Below are 22,488 nucleotides of genomic sequence, written 5' to 3'. Positions count from 1 at the left end.
TATGGCAAAGTAAAACAGCACAGTGGGAAAGAACATGGGCACTTGGTGCTAACCGTTGCTCTGTATTTCCTTCCTAGTTGTGAGATCACAGGCAAGTTATTTCAGTTTCTCAGAGCCTCACTACCTCGTCCATAAATGGAGGATAGTGTTGGTACCTTTGCCAGGGATGTTGTAAGGATGAAATGTGATCATGCATTTTAAGCACAACATTTGGCATGGTGTTATGCTTGGCAAATTTTCAGCTCTTATCATTGTCAGGGTCAGGAGTGGTAGAAGAAATAGTTCTCCTTGTTCGGGGCAGCTCCTCATAGTTCCCATCTGTAGAGCGTCTCAAACTTTAATGTGCATACATATCACTTGGGACAATCTTGTTAAAATGCAGATTCTGATCCAGAAGATCGGGAAAGGGCCTGAGATTCTGCATTTCTAACCAGTTCCCAGGTTGTGCTGATGCCAGGACCAAGCTCTGAATAGCTAAGAGAAATGCAGAAGAAAGGCCTGGGAAATAAAATACTGGTGAATGTGTTTCTGTGAAGTTTTATAGCCTCTCATTCCAACCTTAAAGGCAGCCTGAAATTACTACATCCTAACTCAGAAGAGCTACATTGTTTCCAGCCTCTTTCCCTGCTGGCCTCCCTGAATCTAATTCCAGCTGTACCCATCCCTCCCTACCATTTCAATCGTGCAATAATGCCTCATACAAAGACACTCACCCTTTTAAGGAAGTTTCACTCAGAGCTGAGAGAGGAGAGACAGAAGGTTTTCTCTTTTACTTAAATCTGCTCCTGGGTTTCCTTGGCCCTCGGACATATGGCCAGGCGTTTGTTTTCATGGCTGCTTAATGGTTTGTAAGGCAATTGCTGGAGGAAACACTGCTACAGCAAGCCAGGCGAGAGAGACAGAGGGTTTCACAAGCCAGTGTTATCTTTGCTGAGCACCAGGGCTGTTCCAGCTTCTTTCCTCTCTCTGCCCGACAGTGACAGATGGCTTCCACATGGTTTGACCTACTGTTTGGCCAGCCCTGACCAGATAGTCATCCATCAGCTGCCCTGTTTGTTTCCCTAGAGGGCACCCTGTGGTTTGAGAAGTTAGAGGTTTCATTTAGAGCTCACTGCATCTCATAGCTATTGTAGTAGAGTTTCAAGTGTGGACAGTTCTCATTCCAGATGTTCCTATCCCGGTGTCCATATGTTTCGAGGTGGGATCAGCAGGTTTACATGGTAATGTTCAACTAATTAATCATAAGCTGATACTTTAACAGCTTTAGGACCCAAAGTGGGTTTCGTACTAGCAAAGATGTAAGCGATCATATGATACTATTAATCTAGAAAAAGGTGGTGAGGTTCAGCTTTTTCCATTGCTTTGGCGCAATCTATTTCTTACTGATTCTGAATGTTACTCATGAAGCCTCTGAAAGCTGTATGGGAAAATCTCCAAATAATTCTCCTCATGGCTCTCTTTGAGTGTTACAAAACAAAAACTTAAATTAATATTATCCGCAGGGAATGAGAAAAAGGTAGTATAAGCAGAAGGGTCATGCAGACTAGGAATCAGGAGACCTGAGTCTAGTCCCAATTTGCCTCTCTTTTTGTGACTTTGAATACACCACATAGTTGATCAAACAGATCTTTTAATCACCTATTAGGTGGATTCAAGCAAGAAATGTCTGGGTTTTATTATTTTTTTTCTAACTGTAAAATGAGATTATTATATGAACTTGGCTTCTAAAAACTTTAAATGAAGTGTGTTTGTATTCTCTTCCTTCTTAAAGCATAATTTGCTCACTAAAACTTGCCTATTTCACTTGTACATAAATTGTACTTTACTTGTAAAAAAAATGCTTTACCAAAGTAAAAAGATACAGGGACATTTGAGTAGTTACAGCTTTCATGGATTGCAACCTGACCAAATCTATTAAAATTAAAGATACAGGGGGCTTCCCTGGTGGCGCAGTGGTTGCGAATCTGCCTGCCAATGCAGGGGACACGGGTTTGAGCCCTGGTCCAGAAGGATCCCACATGCTGCGGAGCAACTAAACCCGTACACCACAACTGCTGAGCCTGTGCTCTAGAGCCCGCGAGCCACAACTACTGAAGCCTGCAAGCCACAACTACTGAAGCCCGCATGCCTAGAGCCCCTGCTCTGCAACAAGAGAAGCCACCACAATGAGAAGCCCGTGCACCGCAACGAAGAGTAGCCCCCGCTTGCCACGACTAGAGAAAGCCCGTGTGCAGCAGCAAAGACCCAATGCAGCCAAAAATAAACAAATAAATTAAAAAATAATAAATTAAAAAAATTAAAGATACATTAAAATAATTTTTAAAACTAAAAAATATTTTAAATACCAAATCTATTATTGGGTTGGCCAAAAAGTTCTTTCGGTTTTAAGTAAAAATAAAGACGTTTTTCATTTTCACCAAGAACTTTATTGAGCAATGTATTTGTTAACCGAACGAACTTTTTGGCCAACCCAATAAAAGTAAAAATACACTGCAACCCCTAGCATTATTTGTAGAGGGGAAAAAACCCCCAAAAGCAAAAACTAGAAACAACCTTTGTGTGTCAGTAAAGAGAATGAGTTTGATAAAAGTAGAAGGTTGAACATAAATTCTCCCTTAGCTCCATCACTCATAGACATCTGGTGTTTTGACTGGGGAGGGAAAGGGCTGGGGGATTAAATAATGTATATTTCCTCTGTATAGTTTTAAGAACATTTTCCCCCAATTACTGTGTGTGTGTGTGTGTGTGTGTGTGTATATATATATATATATGAAATCTCAAAATTAATTTTTAAAAAAGCTTCTCTATACACAAGAGAATTAAGATGAGAAAAAGACCCTAAAGAAAAGTCTCCCCTCAACCCCGCTGCCACTATGCATATTTAGTACAAAATAGCGTTCAGTAACCTTTGGGTGTGCTTCCCTGGTTTGCATAATATTTTTCTCAGCTGAGGCTATACTGTTTATGTATTTTATAGTTCACATTTTGATTTAACATTCAGTTTGCATTTGATCCAAATGATTTTGCTGAGTACCCTGGCCCTTGGCCGGTTATTTGCCTGGCCTCCCTGCCTGGAGTTTTGGATTTGGAGAGACAAGGTCTCCAGGGCTTGTCTAGAGGACTGAGCCCCTTTCAGGAAAGTGGCCCCTCGGTGGTAGTTGACCTCACCTTCTGTGATGATCTGACAGATCACAACTTCCGTTTTCATGAGGATAATTTAAGAGCTGCAGCCCCGTTGAGCAGAATGGAATTGAGAACCCCGTGCCCAGGACTCATTCCTTGCAGAGATGAGACAGCTCTTCAGTGACTCCCCTCTGCTGTGCTAGAGGTGAGGAGGAGAAACGTGCCCCCTGGACAACAAAGGGACGGGCCGCCACACCTGGCCTGGGGAGGAGGCTTCGGCTACCTTGTGCAGTACGGCCAGTGGTGAGGAGATGGATCTGTCCCCTTGTGTGAACATGGGACACTCCCACTTCTGGGTGCTCTGGGTGTGGCTCACACATGTCAAGGTAGTGGAGATACCTTAAGAAGGCTATCCCAAGAGACAAAGGCCTCTATTTTTCTGACTTAAGGTTGAAAGGGCATGGATCACAGACCTAGTCACTGGCTGATTCTGAACTCTCCAATCTTTCTGGGTCAAAGACAGACCTGTGGACAGTTCAGGGCCCTAGACTCTTGAACCCTAGGGGTAGGGCATCTGCCAACACAGGGGCTGTAGTTTGCAGGGCAGTGGCCTGACAGGCAGCTAAGACAGCTTTGCCTGCTGTGGGGCTGGGCCCATGTGGCAGGCTCCTGTGCAAGGGAGTGTTCCAGGAAGAGTAGGGGACATTGTGGCAAGCTTTCTGAGAAATACAGTGGGACTCTGGACTCTTATTGGAATATTTGTTTCTAGTTGGAATAGTTGATAGATCTTTCTTTTGTTTTACTTTTTACTAATATTTTGATTTGGTTTGCAATTAACTTGGAGAGTTAACACCAATGCACTGGAATTGGATGTGGGAAAAGATATGACATTCTTTGAGTTATCAGTTATATGCCAGGCAACTGACTGAATGCTTTATGTTATCTCATGTAACCCACAGGAGGGAGTTTATGATTCAGGGTGGGGACCTACAACCACAGGAGTATAAAATTCACTCCTTATTTTAGGAGTGAAGTGAATGGGATTCACATAATACATGTACTCAGAAATGATCTGCTCTTACAATCGGCCCCTGACACAGACCCTAGGGTTACCAAAGTGATAGCTTGCATCAAATGATTATTTCTTTCTTTTTTTTTTTTTTTTATGTCTGAAACATTTATATTAACATATTTCCATACATATTTCCATACAAATACAAATATGATTTTTAGAAATTTCATGTAATGTCTGAAACATTTATATTAACATAGTTCCATACATATTTCCATACAAATACAAATATAAGATTTTTAGAAATTTCATGTAATGTCTGAAACATTTATATTAACATATTTCCATACAAATAACCCAATGAAAGTTTAGTATTAGTTGTTTTGTTTGTTTTTTTATACTGCAGGTTCTTATTAGGCATCAGATTTATACACATCAGTGTATACATGTCAATCCCAATCGCCCAATTCAGCACACCACCATCCCCACCCCACCGCAGTTTTCCCCCCTTGGTGTCCATATGTCCATTCTCTACATCTGTGTCTCAACTTCTGCCCTGCAAACTGGCTCATCTGTACCATTTTTCTAGGTTCCGCATACATGCATTAATATACGATATTTGTTTTTCTCTTTCTGACTTACTTCACTCTGTATGACAGTCTCTAGATCCATCCACGTCTCAACAAATGACTCAATTTCGTTCCTTTTTATGGCTGAGTAATATTCCATTGTATATATGTACCACATCTTCTTTATCCATTCGTCTGTTGATGGGCATTTAGGTTGCTTCCATGACCTGGCTATTGTAAATAGTGCTGCAATGAACATTCGGGTGCATGTGTATTTTTGAATTACGGTTTTCTCTGGGTATATGCCCAGTAGTGGGATTGCTGGGTCATATGGTAATTCTATTTTTAGTTTTTTAAGGAACCTCCATATTGTTCTCCATAGTGGCTGTATCAATTTACATTCCCACCAACAGTGCAAGAGGGTTCCCTTTTCACCACACCCTCTCCAGCATTTGTTGTTTGTAGATTTTCTGATGATGCCCATTCTAACAGGAGTGAGGTGATACCTCATTGTAGTTTTGATTTGCATTTCTCTAATAATTAGTGATGTTGAGCATCTTTTCATGTGCTTCGTGGCCATCTGTATGTCTTCTTTGGAGAAATGTCTATTTAGGTCTTCTGCCCATTTTTGGATTGGGGTGTTTGTTTCTTTGATATTGAGCTGAATGAGCTGTTTATATATTTTGGAGATTAATCCTTTGTCCGTTGATTCATTTGCAAATATTTTCTCCCATTCTGAGGGTTGTCTTTTCGTCTTGTTTATGGTTTCCTTTGCTGTGCAAAAGCTTTGAAGTTTCATTAGGTCCCACTTGTTTATTTTTGTTTTTATTTCCATTACTCTAGGAGGTGGATCAAAAAAGATCTTGCTGTGATTTATGTCAAAGAGTGTTCTTCCTATGTTTTCCTCTAAGAGTTTTATAGTGTCCAGTCTTATATTTAGGTCTCTAATCCATTTTGAGTTTATTTTTGTGTATGGTGTTAGGGAGTATTCTAATTTCATTCTTTTACATGTAGCTGTCTAGTTTTCCCAGCACCACTTATTGAAGAGACTGTCTTTTCTCCATTGTATATCCTTGCCTCCTTTGTCATAGATTAGTTGACCATAGGTGCGTGGGTTAATGTCTGGGCTTTCTATCTTGTTCCATTGATCTATGTTTCTGTTTTTGTGCCAGTACCATATTGTCTTGATTACTGTAGCTTTGTAGTATAGTCTGAAGTCAGGGAGTCTGATTCCTCCAGCTCCATTTTTTTGCCTCAAGACTGCTTTGCCTATTCGGGGTCTTTTGTGTCTCCATACAAATTTTAAGATGATTTGTTCTAGCTCCGTAAAAAATGCCATTGGTAATTTGATAGGGATTGCATTGAATCTGTAGATTGCTTTGGGTAGTATACTCATTTTCACAATGTTGATTCTTCCAACCCAAGAACATGGTATATCTCTCCATCTGTTGGTATCATCTTTAATTTCTTTCATCAGTGTCTTATAGTTTTCTGCATACAGGTCTTTTGTCTCCCTAGGTAGGTTTATTCCTAGGTATTTTATTCTTTTTGTTGCAATGGTAAATGGGAGTGTTTCCATAATTTCTCTTTCGGATTTTTCATCATTAGTGTATAGGAATGCAAGAGATTTCTGTGCATTAATTTTGTATCCTGCAACTTTACCATATTCATTAATTAGCTCTAGCAGTTTTCTGGTGGCAGTTTTAGGATTCTCTATGTATAGTATCATGTCATCCGCAAACAGTGACAGTTTTACTTCTTCTTTTCCAATTTGTATTCCTTTTATTTCTTTTTCTTCTCTGATTGCCGTGGCTAGGACTTCCAAAACTATGTTGAATAATAGTGGTGAGAGTGGACATCCTTGTCTCGTTCCTGATCTTAGAGGAAATGCTTTCAGTTTTTCACCATTGAGAATGATGTTTGCTGTGGGTTTGTCATATATGGCCTTTATTATGTTGAGGTAGGTTCCCTCTATGCCCACTTTCTGGAGAGTTTTTATCAGAAATGGGTGTTGAATTTTGTCAAAAGCTTTTTCTGCATCTATTGAGATGATCATATGGTTTTTCTTCTTCAATTTGTTAATATGGTGTATCACATTGATTGATTTGCGTATATTGAAGAATCCTTGCATCCCTGGGATAAATCCCACTTGATCGTGGTGTATGATCCTTTTAACGTGTTGTTGGATTCTGTTTGCTAGTATTTTGTTGAGGATTTTTGCATCTATATTCATCAGTGATATTGGTCTGTAATTTTCTTTTTTTGTAGTGTCTTTGTCTGGTTTTGGTATCAGGGTGATGGTGGCCTCATAGAATGAGTTTGGGAGTGTTCCTTCCTCTGCAATTTTTTGGAAGAGTTTGAGAAGGATGGGTGTTAGCTCTTCTCTAAATGTTTGATAGAATTCACCTGTGAAGCCATCTGGTCCTGGACTTTTGTTTGTTGGAAGATTTTTAATCACAGTTGCAATTTCATTACTTGTGATTGGTCTGTTCATATTTTCTATTTCTTCCTGGTTCAGTCTTGGAAGGTTATACCTTTCTAAGAATTTGTCCATTTCTTCCAGGTTGTCCATTTTATTGGCATAAAGTTGCTTGTAGTAGTCTCTTAGGATGCTTTGTATTTCTGCAGTGTCTGTTGTAACTTCTCCTTTTTCATTTCTGATTTTATTGATTTGAGTCCTCTCCCTCTTTTTCTTGATGAGTCTGGCTAATGGCTTATCAATTTTGTTTATCTTCTCAAAGAACCAACTTTTAGTTTTATTGATCTTTGCTATTGTTTTCTTTGTTTCTATTTCATTTATTTCTGCTCTGATCTTTATGATTTCTTTCCTTCTGCTAACTTTGGGTTTTGTTTGTTCTTCTTTCTCTAGTTTCTTTAAGTGTAAGGTTAGATTGTTTACTTGAGCTTTTTCTTGTTTCTTTAGGTAGGCTTGTATAGCTATAAACTTCCCTCTTAGAACTGCTTTTGCTGCATCCCATAGGTTTTGGGTCGTCGTGTTTTCATTGTCATTTGTCTCTAGGTATTTTTTGATTTCCTCTTTGATTTCTTCAGTGATCTCTTGGTTATTTAGTAACGTATTGTTTAGCCTCCATGTGTTTGTCCTTTTTACGTTTTTTTCCCTGTAATTCATTTCTAATCTCATAGCGTTGTGGTCAGAAAAGATGCTTGATATGATTTCAATTTTCTTAAATTTACTGAGGCTTGATTTGTGACCCAAGATGTGATCTATCTTGGAGAATGTTCCGTGCGCACTTGAGAAGAACGTGTAATCTGCTGTTTTTGGATGGAATGTCCGATATATATCAATTAAATCTATCTGGTCTATTGTGTCATTTAAAGCTTCTGTTTCCTTATTTATTTTCATTTTGGATGATCTGTCCATTGGTGTAAGTGAGGTGTTAAAGTCCCCCACTATTATTGTGTTACTGTCGATTTCCTCTTTTATAGCTGTTAGCAGTTGCCTTATGTATTGAGGTGCTCCTATGTTGGGTGCATATATATTTATAATTGTTATATCTTCTTCTTGGATTGATCCCTGGATCATTATGTAGTGTCCTTCCTTGTCTCTTGTAACATTCTTTATTTTAAAGTCTATTTTATCTGATATGAGTATAGCTACTCCAGCTTTCTTTTGATTTCCATTTGCATGGAATATCTTTTTCCATCCCCTCACTTTCAGTCTGTATGTGTCCCTAGGTCTAAAGTGGGTCTCTTGTAGACAGCATATATATGGGTCTTGTTTTTGTATCCATTCAGCCAGTCTATGTCTTTTGGTTGGGGCATTTAATCCATTCACGTTTAAGGTAATAATCGATATGTATGTTCCTATGACCATTTTCTTAATTGTTTTGGGTTTGTTTTTGTAGGTCCTTTTCTTCTCTTGTGTTTCCCACTTAGAGAAGTTCCTTTAGCATTTGTTGTAGAGCTGGTTTGGTGGTGCTGAATTCTCTTAGCTTTTGCTTGTCTGTAAAGCTTTTGATTTCTCCATCAAATCTAAATGAGATCCTTGCCGGGTAGAGTAATCTTGGTTGTAGGTTCTTCCCTTTCATCACTTTAAGTATATCATGCCACTCCCTTCTGGCTTGCAGAGTTTCTGCTGAGAAATCAGCTGTTAACCTTATGGGAGTTCCCTTGTATGTTATTTGTCGTTTTTCCCTTGCTGCTTTCAATAATTTTTCTTTGTCTTTAATTTTTGCCACTTTGATTACTATGTGTCTCGGCGTGTTTCTCCTTGGGTTTATCCTGTATGGGACTCTCTGCGCTTCCTGGACTTGGGTGGCTATTTCCTTTCCCATGTTAGGGAAGTTTTCGACTATAATCTCTTCAAATATTTTCTCTGGTCCTTTCTCTCTCTCTTCTCCTTCTGGGACCCCTATAATGCGAATGTTGTTGCGTTTAATGTTGTCCCAGAGGTCTCTTAGGCTGTCTTCATTTCTTTTCATTCTTTTTTCTTTAGTCTGTTCCGCAGCAGTGAATTCCATCATTCTGTCTTCCAGGTCACTTATCCGTTCTTCTGCCTCAGTTATTCTGCTATTGATTCCTTCTAGTGTAGTTTTCATTTCAGTTATTGTATTGGTCATCTCTGTTTGTTTGTTCTTTAATTCTTCTAGGTCTTTGTTAATCATTTCTTGCATCTTCTCAATCTTTGCCTCCATTCTTATTCCGAGGTCCTGGATCATCTTCACTATCATTATTCTGAATTCTTTTTCTGGAAGGTTGCCTATCTCCACTTCATTTAGTTGTTTTTCTGGGGTTTTTTCTTGTTCCTTCATCTGGTACATAGCCCTCTGCCTTTTCATCTTCTCTATCTTTCTGTAACTGTGGTTTTTGGTCCACAGGCTGAGGATTATAGTTTTTCTTGCTTCTGTTGTCTGCCCTCTGGTGGTTGAGGCTATCTAAGAGGCTTGATGGGAGGCTCTGGTGGTGGGTAGAGCTGACTCTCAAATGATTATTTCTGGAAGAGCCAGTATCTCTTTCAGAGTATACCACATAAGAGACTACATTTAAAGAGAAAATTTAGCTGGGTTTTTAAGTGGAGAGTTATCATTATCTTGCAAGCAACTTTGCATATTTTTGTAGCCAGTCAGGGCAGCCAGGAGCCAGGTTCAAAGTGAGGGCCTTTGGCAGGGCTGAAAACTTTAATCAAGCTTCAGCTAGGTTTAAAAAAAAAAAAAAAGATTCTGCCAAGTAGTTCTTTCAGCAGAATGACTTTGTTCCATCGATCTCAGTTAATCACAGCAGGAGATAAGACCTCAGGAGAAGGGTCTAGCCATCCATCCCGTGATCTCCACTTAATGGCTGCAGGAGTGAAATGAGAAAACAGAGAATTTTGTAGGCAACAAAAGTGGGGGCAGGGTGTAAATATAGAGGGTTTTGAGTTAGGAAGATTCTGTTGGAATTTAGTTATTTTTCCTATTTGTGACCAAAATGATCGGAGGAGAGCCTTTGAGGGGAGATAGGGTGGGGTGGAGGATGCAGCAGACCAGGCTGCAGGTGCATTGCATTCTGCAGGGTAGATCGTGTTTAAACCTTGGACAGTGCAATACTTTGAATAATGATAATAATAATAGCAGCACTGATATGGTGGGGGGGGGGTTAAATTCATAGAGCAGTTTTGAGGTAAGAGTTTAAGAAGATACTCACTAAGCTAGAATTATTAGTCATGTTGTTAATTTCTGGCCAGAGAAGCTGGTTAGTCTAGGCAGCTCGGCTCAGGGGAAGGGGCTGCAGAGAAGAGGGGGAGGGGAGCAGCTGGCCCCTGGTCACCCAGCTCGAGCTGTGGCCCTGGCACGACAGGGCAGAAAGCAGAGCTGGGCTGAGGGGCTGAGGCACGTGGACAGCCAAGGCCGGGCTACATGTCCCTCTGGGGTGGGCCGCACTGCTGTTCTTGGTCTCACCCCACGTAGGTGTCCCCTTGCCAGCCCTTTAGTGAACAGAGCAGTTTCTTGAAAGCATAAACCAGATCACGTTCCTCTTCTGTTTAAAACCATCCCACTGCACGTGGACACTTGACAGCTTTGTTTCCCTTGTTGCTTCAGTATATGCCCCACCTCCTCCATAGAAAGAGGTCTAGATTTAGTCAGTATTCCCCCAGGCACTGGAGATGAGACAGAAGAAGACTGTGACCGCCTAAGTTCTCTCTACGTTCAATCTGGGTGCCCTCCATGAACAGGGTGCACCTGGAGGCCTGGTTATATGGCGCCAACACTGGACACTGCTTACTCAGAAATGGAATGTCTGAGATCTTTAGTTCATCTTAACAGGTGAGGAAGCTGAGGCACAGAGGAGGCAAGTGACATCTTAAGCGAGTGCCAGGGCTGGACCAGAACTCACATCTGACTCCTGACCCAGCAACGTTGATGCCCTTGACTGATGGACAGCTCTGCAGCTGGAAGGGCATTGAAGGCTGGCAGGGAAGGACAGCAGAGCCCGGCAGGTGGGAGGGCGTAGAGGAGGCAGCTGGTAGAAAATGGAAAGGCCATGAAGAGTCAAAATATCCATTCCCACTGGCCATGTCCCCAGGACAAACAGGAGTCCCAGGTGCTCTTTAACAGAGGCATAAACAGTGACACAGAAAAACTACACAAAGGGATTGACCCAAGGCCATGACATGTCCTTTGTGCCTAACGACTAAGCACCCTGTATATTTGGACTCTTAACCTTGCTCTGTCCTTTTAAGTCATGTGAGACCTTCTCCGCCATTCTTTTCTTGTCATTTGGTTTGTGACTCCAGTTTAGAATCTCTCTGCCTATTTGTCTCAGGTTCTAAGCTGGAGGGAGATAAAGAAGGTGATGATGAACTTGGGCCATGTGACTTGCCTGCAGTGTTTTGCTGTTCTTCAAAGGGGCTGTAGAGAAGAACAATGAGCAAACTCATGAGTCAACATTATACTTATCCCTCTTTTGTGAGGAATACTGCCTCTACTTCTTGTGTGAAGTGTAATCATTTGTTAGCTTTAGTAAGACATCTCTCTGCTCACTGATAAGGAAACAAAAAGGCATTTACTGTACTAGTCTCTAGAATGTGAAATGTAAGCTGTGGTCTTTTTTTGTTTGTTTGTTTTTAGCTTTCATTTATGATCACAGGCTTAAGGGTTGAAGGGGGCCTTGGAGGACTGCCAACCTCACCACCCCCTTCTGCGCAGGAAGCCCCTTCTCAACATCCTTGCCAGTTGTTCATATCCCTTCCCCCTGCATCCCCACTGCGAGTTGCCTCTACCTCTGTCCTAACACTTACTTCATTTTGCTTAAATTACAGTTATTTGAGGACTTTTTTTAAGTCTCAGCTGTGAGCCCCTGAGGGCAGGAATCCTGTCTCTTTCCTCTCTGTCTTTGATCTCCCACAGCCCCCAACACAGAGCCTGGCCCACTCTCCATAAATATTTGAAGGAGTGACAAGGTGTTAACAGCCTCCAGAGGCAGCCACAGTTCGATATCTCTAATAGCTAGAAAGTTCTTCCTAAAAGTGAGCAGAAACACACCTCCCCAACTTCCCTGTGGGGAGAGAATAGAAACAGGCAGTGATAACAGAGGTCCAGGCATCCATAAGATGCACACGCGAGACCCGGGGGACAGGCCATGCCCTGCTCTTATTGCTGTTCTTGCTTCCCTTCTGGCCAAAGGATACGAAGGTCTTTCCCAGGACAGGAAAATACAACCACACTAGATAGAGTTGGAGAAATGTGTGTGGCGTGGGGAGGGTTTCCAGGATTCATATCCAGTTTGGAAGGGCAGCTTTATTAGATGCTGCCAATGTCCCACTCATATCCCCTCAGTCCTCCCCGAGGGTCATCTGCAGACGGTTCCCATGCACAGCGACAGCTTCCTGTGTTTCTTTGCCCGTGGTCGGTCACTCTCTGACCTGGGGAGTATGCTTGGCCTGTGTGTAGGTCAGCCTGGATATGCCAGGGAGTAACTCCAGGAGAGACCTTCAACCATGAGTGATGGGACTTGTGCGTAAATACCCCAGATCCCTCATCTCCCAGTGGGATGCTCAGAAGTGTGTTCTACACAGTCTCTCAAAGGTTTCAGGAGAGATGACCCCCAAATGCTCACAACAGTAACCCACTAATGGACATATCCTTTCTTTATTTGCCTCCCTTCCCTCTTTGACTTGCCTACTCCCTCACTGTGCTTTCTGGAATCACACCCAAATAAAGAGTCTGCCCCAAATCCTTGTTTCAAGGTCTGCTTTGGGTGGAACCCAAGCAGGAAATTTGGTGGAAATCCTAATGTCAGTCCCTTAAAAGACAGAACTATTAAAATTAGTATATGTCTTTTTTCCCCCCCGTTTCTTTCCTTCTATTTCTAATTCAGAGTTGGTTTTTCTATCAATTCTATAAATAGAGTTTAATTTTAAGAAGAATCCGTGTCCTAACTCAGAAAACAGGACTGATAATGATTCCTAAGTTTTTGAAGGATAGTTATTTCAAATAATAAGAGTTAGTAATATTCTAATTCTATCAAGGAAACGTACTAGTCAGAAAGGTCTCAGGCCAAACTAAAAAAAGAGGTTACGCATGGGGATCATTAGACATCAGGATGGATTTGTGTTCAAGTGCTTCACTTAACCTCTTAAACTTCCACAGAGACCTTTTAAATGAAGAGAGAACTTATCAGCCTGGCTCAGGTTTGGGATGGTGTGCTTGAGGTCAGGACAGCGAACATGAATGCGGACCATGAGGGAAGAGGGAAAGGAAAATAAAGAACCTTCATTAAACTTACCCATTATTAATGAACTTCCGCTGAGCTAATAGAGCCAAGAGAAAATGCCGTTGCTGAAGAATATTTATTATCATATAAGAAGATTCATAACAAAGAACAAAGGTGTGCAAGCAACCTGCCACCCTAGTCCTCCTTCAGACAGACATTGTGTGAGTCAGAAAAACTCCCTGTAGGTGCCACAATATTACTTGATTGTTTTGACACCTCAGACAATTAATAGGAGGTAGCAGTTAAAAATAATCATGCTCACTACTGTCTTTGTTTGTGCATTTTTTTTTATTTTGTCTTCTTTCTTCCTGTAGAGTTTTCTGCTGACCTAGTAAGGAATGACACACATGGTCATGAATTTTTAATTGGCAATCAAAGATGAGAATGAATGTAAACAAAACACAGGGTGAGAGGAGTCAGCAGGGCCAAGAGAGCCCCACAGGTGCCTTTTTGGGGTCAAGTGGGGAGATGTTCCTAAGTCACGTAGGGATAAGAAAGGGCTCCACAGATCTTATTTTTAGCATGGATATTGTGGCTTCATATGCTCTCTTTATTTATTTATTCACCTGCTCTCTTGGTGGGGGTAGGAACAGGGGGCAGCAAAGTCTTCACTTGGTGGTAGGAAGACGTGTGGTCATCCTGTGACGTGTGTCCTTTGCCCTCTTTGATGAGCACTGCTGCCCTGTTGTAGTTGGCAGTAATGCCCTGGGTACAGCTCTCTCCTGAGTTGAGAGAGGTGCCTTTGCCTCCTCTGGCTTTTGCCCTGGTCTGAGCCGTTGCTTCCGGAGAGAAACTCTTGGAAGTACCATGCTGTCCCCATGGCATGACCTCATAAGACGATTGTGAGGATTATTAAGGTAGTCCATGTAAAGTGACTGCATTCGTGGGCATTAATAGTTGGCACAGAAACTATGTTGGTCCTCAAAATGAAAGGGCTCAGTTACTGTACCTGCCATCTGCTGAAATTTCATAATATAAACAAAGACCTCCTTTGGGCTCAAAATGGATATGTTAATGTGGCCGATACTAGCCTCTCTCAAACTTTTTGTTTTGGGTAGCCTCCTTCCCCATGTATTCCGCCACCCCAGGGTGCTCTGTGGGTGCCTTTTCAGCCTGCCCCATTAAGCACCCGCTCTCCCTTGCTTCCCAGAACGCCTATGTCAACATCAACCGCATCATGTCCGTGGCTTCCCGCCTCTCAGAGGCTGGCCACTACGCCTCGCAGCAAATCAAGCAGATCTCCACGCAGCTAGACCAGGAGTGGAAGAGCTTTGCGGCCGCTCTGGATGAGCGCAGCACCATCCTCGCCATGTCTGCTGTGTTCCATCAGAAGGCTGAGCAGGTAAGGCCAAGGGAGCTGCTGTGGCCGCTGGTGGTGGGAAGCGGAGGGGCAGGGGCGGGGCAGGGCAGGGCAGGCTGGGAGGACATACACTGAGGTGTAGAGAGCCCCTCCTCTCTTTTTGAAACACCAAAGACCGTGCTGAGTAGTTTTGACAATAACCCATGTTCTACCACTGTCATGGCCCCTGTGTACCCAGAGAGACATTGGTAACTCTTGGAGGCTTGGCTTAACATTCAAACAGGAAGAAACCCAGAGCTAACTATTCTGCTTAGTAGTTTATTGTTGGACGTGTGTGTGTGTGTGTGTGTGTGTGTGTGTGTGTGTGTGTGTGTGTTGACTGCTTAGTTTGCATTCCATAAGCATAGACCAAAGGGGTGAAACTAAACTGATCATTGAGTGCTGAGAACAGGGGGAAACTAATTTTACATGAAGCATTTGCTGTGGATAATAATAATGTAATAATAATACAGTGGACAGAAATAATAATTACTTGTTGCCATTTACTTACTGGCATTGGCCAGTGACATTACTAACCCATTTTACAGAGAGGAGCAGGGAAGCTCAGAGAGATTAAGTAACCTGCCTAAGATCCAGTGGCGTGTAGGAGCTGACTCTAAGCAGCTTAGGGAGAGCCAATGGTTAAATTTTCAGGAATTTCATGAGCTGGTTGTTAAACATAGCCATTACTTTAAACTGTATAAATTTAAATTAAATATATCAAATTAAAAGCAAAGGTAATAAATACTCAAAACTCATCATTTTCAATTATTTTACTAGATTTTATTATTTTCTATGTTCTTGAGATTATTTCTATGTTATATACACACTCACTCTCTCTCTCTCCCTCTCTCTCTCTCTCACACACACACACACACACACACACCCCAAACAATGGATTCAAGGCTATTTTTTCAGTGCGTTTATTTAGGCAGCTCTTTATTGTCCTCAGATGGGCTGTTCTAGGCAATGAGATAAAAAGGTATTTAGGCAATTAATTTAAATGGAGCTGTGCACCCAGGCAAGAAGAATCACAGACAGAACCACTCCAGACTGTTGGGTGAAGAATTATTTGCATTTTAGAGGTATATTTTCCACCCAATAAATCTGAGTGATTTCAGTTAGCTCACCCTTTGTGCATGGAGACCCATAGTCTCCCACAGTTGTTAATTTTAATTTTTAAATACTTTGATGTCTGTCAAGATCTGTATCTATATATCACATCCCAGGAGCCACTTTAGACACAGTACAGTCTGTCCCGCTGAGCTGCCCTCCCCTCTCCCACCCCTTGGGGTTCTGACAGGGATCTTTTTGAGTGTTAGCAGGGATCTTTTTGAGTGTTAATCTCCATCCCCTGTGGGAATGGTCTCTGCAGGTTCCCTGGGGTGCCTGATGGGCCTGAATGAGGCATTCTTTGCTACTCTTCACAGCTCAATGTCCACACTATAAAGCACATGTGTGGAAACATCCCATTTCATTATATGTTGCCTCTCACTTGTACCTGTGAGTGTGCACAGGACAAGAAGCTCTCACATACACATGTCATGTAGTGAGCTGTTTGCACACCTGTAGTTTATCATCATTGTGTGGATGTAACCTGTTGAACATGAAGACACCTCCCACCCCTAGCAGTTTCATAATAGTCATCTTTCTTTGTGGAAACCATACTTCCTAAACAGGTCCTGGGTCTGACTTCTTACCTGGGGTTGGTGTTTGTAAAATTAAAGAAAAAACTCCACTGTCTGCAGTGGTCTCTGAAGGCTTCCAGAGTTCCTGATGCTTCTTCCCAAGGTATCTGACTGTCTGTACATAATCTGCCCATTGCCCAACCCCAGTGCCTCCACACTGACCCAGCCGGCATCTCCTTCCAGTTCCTGTCGGGAGTGGACGCCTGGTGCAAGATGTGCAGCGAAGGTGGCCTGCCGTCTGAGATGCAGGACCTGGAGCTGGCGATCCACCACCACCAGTCCTTGTATGAGCAGGTGACCCAGGCCTACACAGAGGTGAGAACCCAGCGGACACCCAGGGGTCCTGGCTGTGTATAGGGGTATGGGGGTGTGGCAAGAGTACCGGCCTGTGTGCTGTGAAATAGCCTGAGTTGGACTAAGAAGAAGAGAGGCCATTTTTCTCCCTCTGGAGACATCTTTAAGATCCTTGATCTGTTGATGATGATGTCAAAATGCAGCCATTGGCAGGAACCGCCTTAGTGTGCATGCGTGCGTGCGCGCGCACACACACACACACACACACACACCCTATCTCACCCTATGTGTGAACACACACACACACACCCTACCTCACCCTATGTGTGAACACACACACACATGCACGCACACACACACACACACACACACCCCTACCTCGCCCTATGTGTGAAGCCCGGACTGTCTCTGCTGTGGAAGGGCTGTAGGAAAGCAAGGCCGTGCCCCTCTGGAGCTGCTCTCTGTCTGGTGCACGCGCATGCACACACTAGCCCTGCCGCCCCTTTTATGAAGCAGCTCATCAAAAAATACTAATTTTCTCACTGGAAGGTCCAGAGCACAACCCACCACGGGGTGGAGATGGGTGTTTACAGGAGTGGGAAGCTGCTGTGGAAGTGAAGGACAAACTAAAAGGCTCTTCTGCTGAAAAATCAAAGGCTGGGAGCATGGTACAAGTTAACAATGGGAAAAAACTTCCTTCTTAACTTGTACCAAGCACACCTCCTTTCACACCTTGCTGGAAGGAAAAGGCCGTTTCAACTCCAAACCAACTTTGACTTCCTTGTTAACCAGATTAATTTGGGGTCTTAAAATTCCTATCAATACCCTAGTCACCATGGTTTTAAATTAGAAAGGCACATGCTCGCTGGATAATCTGCCAAGCCCTGGAGAGCCACAGGTGTCAGTCAGATGATGCCACTTTCCAGAAATATTGCCAGGAATCCAGTGAGAAATGGCAGGGAATGTCACCCCCACTGGTTTCAGCACTGAGGGTGAGTGTTGGGGAACCCAGGAGCATGGACGTTGTGTCCACAATCTAAGGGTCCCTCCCTTATTCTGCGTGTTCTGGAAAGACAGGGATGTTACCACTTTCAGGAGAAGAAAAAAGGAGGTTGTATTGAAGGAGATCAAAAGAAGGGTAAGTATAAAAGAAGGAAAATGACAAGGAAGTAAAGGAGAGAAAAATGATGACGATGATGATAAAGGTAGAATTGGTAGCCCGTACCTGCTGGGCCCTCTTCTAAGTGCCCTGCATGCGTTAACTCATTTAATCTTTACCACAATTCTATGGGGTATGTACCATTTCTATTCCTACTTCACAAACAAGGAAACTGAGGCCCAAAGGGGTTAAGTGTCAATAACTTGCCTCTGGTCACACACCTAGAAGTTTAGAGCTACGCAGAGGAAGGTGAGGACGGAAGAGGGAAGAGGGAGAGAAGTTTATGGTGTCAACTTATATTCAGCTTTTTTTCTGAAACGAAGAGCTGCTGCCTGACCTAGTCTGTGAGTCAGTCAAAATATTTATCAAGTAAATACTTATCAAGTACCAAGTGTCAGGCACTCTTCCAGGCGAGATAAACAAGACAGAGTCCCTGCCCTCAGGAAGCTGAAATGCAAGGGGGAGGGAGACAGTGACTCGGGGTCTCGCAGACAACTGGCTGCAGCCCCAGCACCTCCTCTCCCTCAGGATTCCGGGGTGCTCGGCCCTCCCCGGGCTGCAGGCTGGGCACTGTGGCAGCTCTGGTGGCACGCTCCTTGGTTGTCATGGGTGTCGGTAGGACTGAGATTCTCAGTCCTCATCAGGGACGCCAGCAGGCTTGCCTTGCCTCCCTGAGCCCCTCCTGCCCCTCTGCTCCCTAGACTTGACCTCTTTGCCTCTTACAGGTCAGCCAGGATGGCAAAGCGCTGCTGGATGTGCTGCAGCGTCCCCTGAGCCCTGGGAACTCCGAGTCTCTCACTGCCACAGCCAACTACTCCAAGGCAGTGCACCAGGTGCTGGACGTGGTGCACGAGGTGCTGCACCACCAGCGGCGGCTCGAGAGCATCTGGCAGCACCGCAAGGTGCGGCTCCACCAGCGGCTGCAGCTCTGCGTCTTCCAGCAGGACGTCCAGCAGGTAACAGACTGCTTCCCTGAGCCTGGCATCTGTCTCAGGCAGGCAGGCAGGCAGGTGGCACAAGTCCCTGACCTAGGTGATCAGGCCTGGGAACGCCTGATTTATGGAGGGAGGAGGGCAGTTCAGCCCCCAGCTGCACCCTCCACACCATCCGGACTTGTTAATTGATGCTTCTCACTTAAAGCAGCTTTACAGACGGGCCTTCTCACCCTCTGGTGTTGGGAAGGGAGGCTCAATCTGAGAGACAGCAATTCCTTGCAGTCATGACATTGTTTTCTTTGGGGGAAGCTTGACCGTCCCTCAGGCGTGAGCTCTCTGGACAGCGCCGGGTCTTAGGGGGTTATCTGAGCGCTGTCGGAGCTGAACCCACAGTGTGCCCACTTCTCAATCAGGGATGCAGGTGGCCTGCTAGCGTTGGGGTGTGGTGGGGTACAGGGCCTTTAGGGGATTCTTTGGCAAGCTTGGATTTGGGAAACCAGATTTAAAACAAGGGCTGTTGATAATTGTATGTTCTGTGATTAGAGGTTACTCCTGGCTTAATCTGTTTTTTGCGTTATTGTAAGAGTCATAGCATTTTTCTTTACCACAAATAATAAAGAAATGGTTGTTTCTAACTATGAAAGGACAGCCTTGCCACAAATGCCCTTTTGGATGAAATGACACATTCTTTTTTCCTCATACTTCTCTGTCTGTCTCTTTGGGGACCCCTGGGAGCTTTTTTTTTTTTAATTTTTATTTATTTATTTATTTATTTATTTTTGGCTCTGTTGGGTCTTCGTTTCTGTGCGAGGGCTTTCTCTAGTTGCGGCGAGCAGGGGCCACTCTTCATCGCGGTGCGTGGGCCTCTCACTGTCGCGGCCTCTCTTGTTGCGGAGCACAGGCTCCAGACACGCAGGCTCAGTAGTTGTAGGCTCACGGGCCTAGTTGCTCCGCGGCATGTGGGATCTTCCCAGACCAGGGCTCAAACCCGTGTGCCCTGAATTGGCAGGCAGACTCTCAACGACTGTGCCACCAGTGAAGCCCCCTGGGAGCTTTTTTTGAGGACTGATAGCTGGGGGAGGGGGAGCTTGTCGGGAGCTGGAGATGGAAGTTAAGGTTTAGCATCATCTCCCTGCTGGTTCACTGTGAGAGGCAGGGGTGGGAGCGCTGGTGTTCTCAGACTTTTCTGTCGCCACCTCATAATTTCAAGATTATACATATAAAATAACATTTCACTCTCCTTCCACACCTCCTGCGGTATTGACCAGGTGTAATCGAAAAGTGTGTCGAAATATACATGGAAAATTGAGAGCCAACTGGACATGTCTTTGGAGTGTTGGTTCCCCTCACAGCTGTTGTTGGGGGGCCCTTGTACTGGGTATCCTGTGATGGTGACAGGTTGGAAGGAGAGCGGGGCATCCTATCAGGGGTCGTGACGCCCTCTGGGTGTGGGGTCACCACCGTGCAGTCAGTCCCAGAAGTAGGCAGGCCTTCAGGAGTGTCCCCCATGCTTGGGCTGCCCTAACTCCTTTGTAGCCCCTGTCCCCCGGCTGGGGCAGTGATGAGTCATCAGAGGCGACACTTCAGCCTCAGGAGAGATGGGCACCGCTTATGTGCTGGCCCCAGCTCTGAAACCCTTGTGGGGCTTGCTGGGGATGGAGAAGCAAATGCATCAGTTGTCTGCTCCTGCCATCTGGAATTGTTCAGATCAACGTATCATCTCTGAGCACAGGAGAGCACAGGCTTGGTCTGTGATTGGGACAGGGTTAGGTGTCAGCCTCCAGAGGCGCACAGAAGGTGCTACCACTTCAGTGAACTTTGAGTGACTTTTGGAGATTTCTGGGCCATGGATTGTGCAGCTTCCTTGGTGTGCTCTTTGTCTCCCTGCTGTTTTCATGGCTGTTCTAGTAGGACGGGCGCTGGAGAGGGGCAGAGGTGCTGCGAGGAGGGTGGGTGAAAGGCTTCCCCCGCAGGAGGGCGGCATCCAGACTCGGACTCTCTGGGAATGGCTGTTATCAGACTTTTCTGTGGCCATCGTGACATCTACACTAAAGCTGGGGAAACGTATAATAAAACTACACCGGTGGCTGTTCTACATCATGCTCTAAAAATGAGAGCATTTCTGGAATGGAGGCCCTATCAATTCACCTCTACAAGATGAATCACATTGTTGGCACTCAACAAAAGCAAGTAGAAGATTATGAGGTGGATGTAAAGGGGTTTGGATTTTCCACGAGGACTGAATTCCCCAGGATGACTGATTCCATTGTTCTTTTCGGGACATGTGAATGTGACTTCTGGAGATGTGACGTCATTCACCTATTGTCCAGCTAACTCTCACTCACCAAATGTCTGACACTGGGACAGATGCACGAAGAAAAATGTGAAAACCAAGGGCTACGAAACCTGGTGTGGGTTTCAAATGCTTCCTGACACCCAAGCGAGCATTGATGCCTGACTGGTGTCTGAGTTGGCACTTCAGAGAGCGCTGAATATAACGCACTCCGTGGTTCCAGTGATGGACTCGGACTCTGGTCTCCCGACTCCCAGCCATACAGGAGCCTGCCCTAGTTTTCAGAATCAGACTGGACAAGCAGTTTCCCTGCTCTGTGCTCCCACGATTTTATTTAATAATACACAAACACACGCAAACAATAATGTTAACTCAAAGGTCAAAGTGCTATTGGAATTTTATAAATTTATCATCTTTTATTTTGCATGCTTCATCTCTTCTTTTCCAGTATCTCCTTGAGAGTAGAAGCCATGGCTGCTGCTTCTCTGTGCCCTTTACAGCTCTTAGCTGTCTGGCATGAAGCTGGGGTTCTCTTTATATTTGCTGACTTGAGTTGAAATTATTATTGGAGGCCCCCTGTTTCTGCTTCTGTGAATTGAACACCATCTAACCCTCCCTCCCAACCCATCCAGTAGTTGCCAGTGAGTAGCTGCAGTCTGTTTGCAGGAATTGTGATGTGAAAGTCTGAAGGTCCCAGGTATTTCCTTAGTGCTACAAAGTATCCTGGTACTCATCAGCTATTCAGCAAACATGGGTCTGGGCAGTGGGCCCAGCACTGCACTAGGTTCTGGCAAGATGCCTGGTTAGGTAGAAAGGCAACAAGACATACACACTTGAAAATAGAAAGGTCCGTGCTACCCAGGCACGCCAGGCAGTGTGCAGGGCAATAGAGTGTTGATGGGACACTTACAGGCAGAGGTGTGAAAAGTCAGAGTTGGTGTCTTGAAGGAGGAGAGAGTTGATTGAACCATATAGTCTGGATCCAAGACTCTTGAGCACATTTGGCGTCTAGAGATGTTTACTCTGCAGCCTAAATGGGAAGCTTGTGAGCGAGCATCGGCGGCTAGGGTGATACAGCATTACGGATAAGAGCGTGGACTCTGGAGCCAGATGGCCTGAGTTTAAATCCTGCTCTGACAAGTCTTAGCTATGGGACCTTGGGCAAGTGGCTTCACTGCTGGTGCTTCAGTTTCCTCACCCCTAAAATAGGAACCATCACATACCTATCTCATTGGACTGAAGCAGGTGCAAGCACAGCACCTGCCTAGCATGTAGCAGATCCTCCAGCAGTATTGTCTTGGTTTAGTCACATCCTCTTTGAGTGGTACTCAGGTGTCTCCTGAGTCTGATGAGTTCCGTTTCAT

The 22,488-nt window shown here is 44.3% G+C and overlaps 1 protein-coding gene across 13 annotated transcripts in view; it reads left to right on the top strand.

Moving 5' to 3' along the window:
* The window catches only part of KALRN (kalirin RhoGEF kinase), a 655,749-nt gene that overhangs the window by 271,925 nt on the left and 361,336 nt on the right, over positions 1-22,488 (top strand). For all 13 annotated transcript variants that reach the window (XM_059920949.1, XM_059920948.1, XM_059920941.1 and 10 more), the window contains exons 7-9: positions 14,567-14,758; positions 16,627-16,758; positions 18,622-18,852. In XM_059920949.1, the coding sequence (XP_059776932.1) occupies positions 14,567-14,758; positions 16,627-16,758; positions 18,622-18,852 (555 nt within the window). The remainder of the gene's footprint in view (positions 1-14,566; positions 14,759-16,626; positions 16,759-18,621; positions 18,853-22,488) is intronic.

This window comes from Balaenoptera ricei, chromosome 4 (assembly GCF_028023285.1).
Source record: "Balaenoptera ricei isolate mBalRic1 chromosome 4, mBalRic1.hap2, whole genome shotgun sequence".
In the NCBI taxonomy this organism is placed as follows: domain Eukaryota; kingdom Metazoa; phylum Chordata; class Mammalia; order Artiodactyla; family Balaenopteridae; genus Balaenoptera; species Balaenoptera ricei.
Note: the sequence above shows the minus strand (reverse complement) of the source record. Positions and strands in the feature narration are given on the sequence as shown.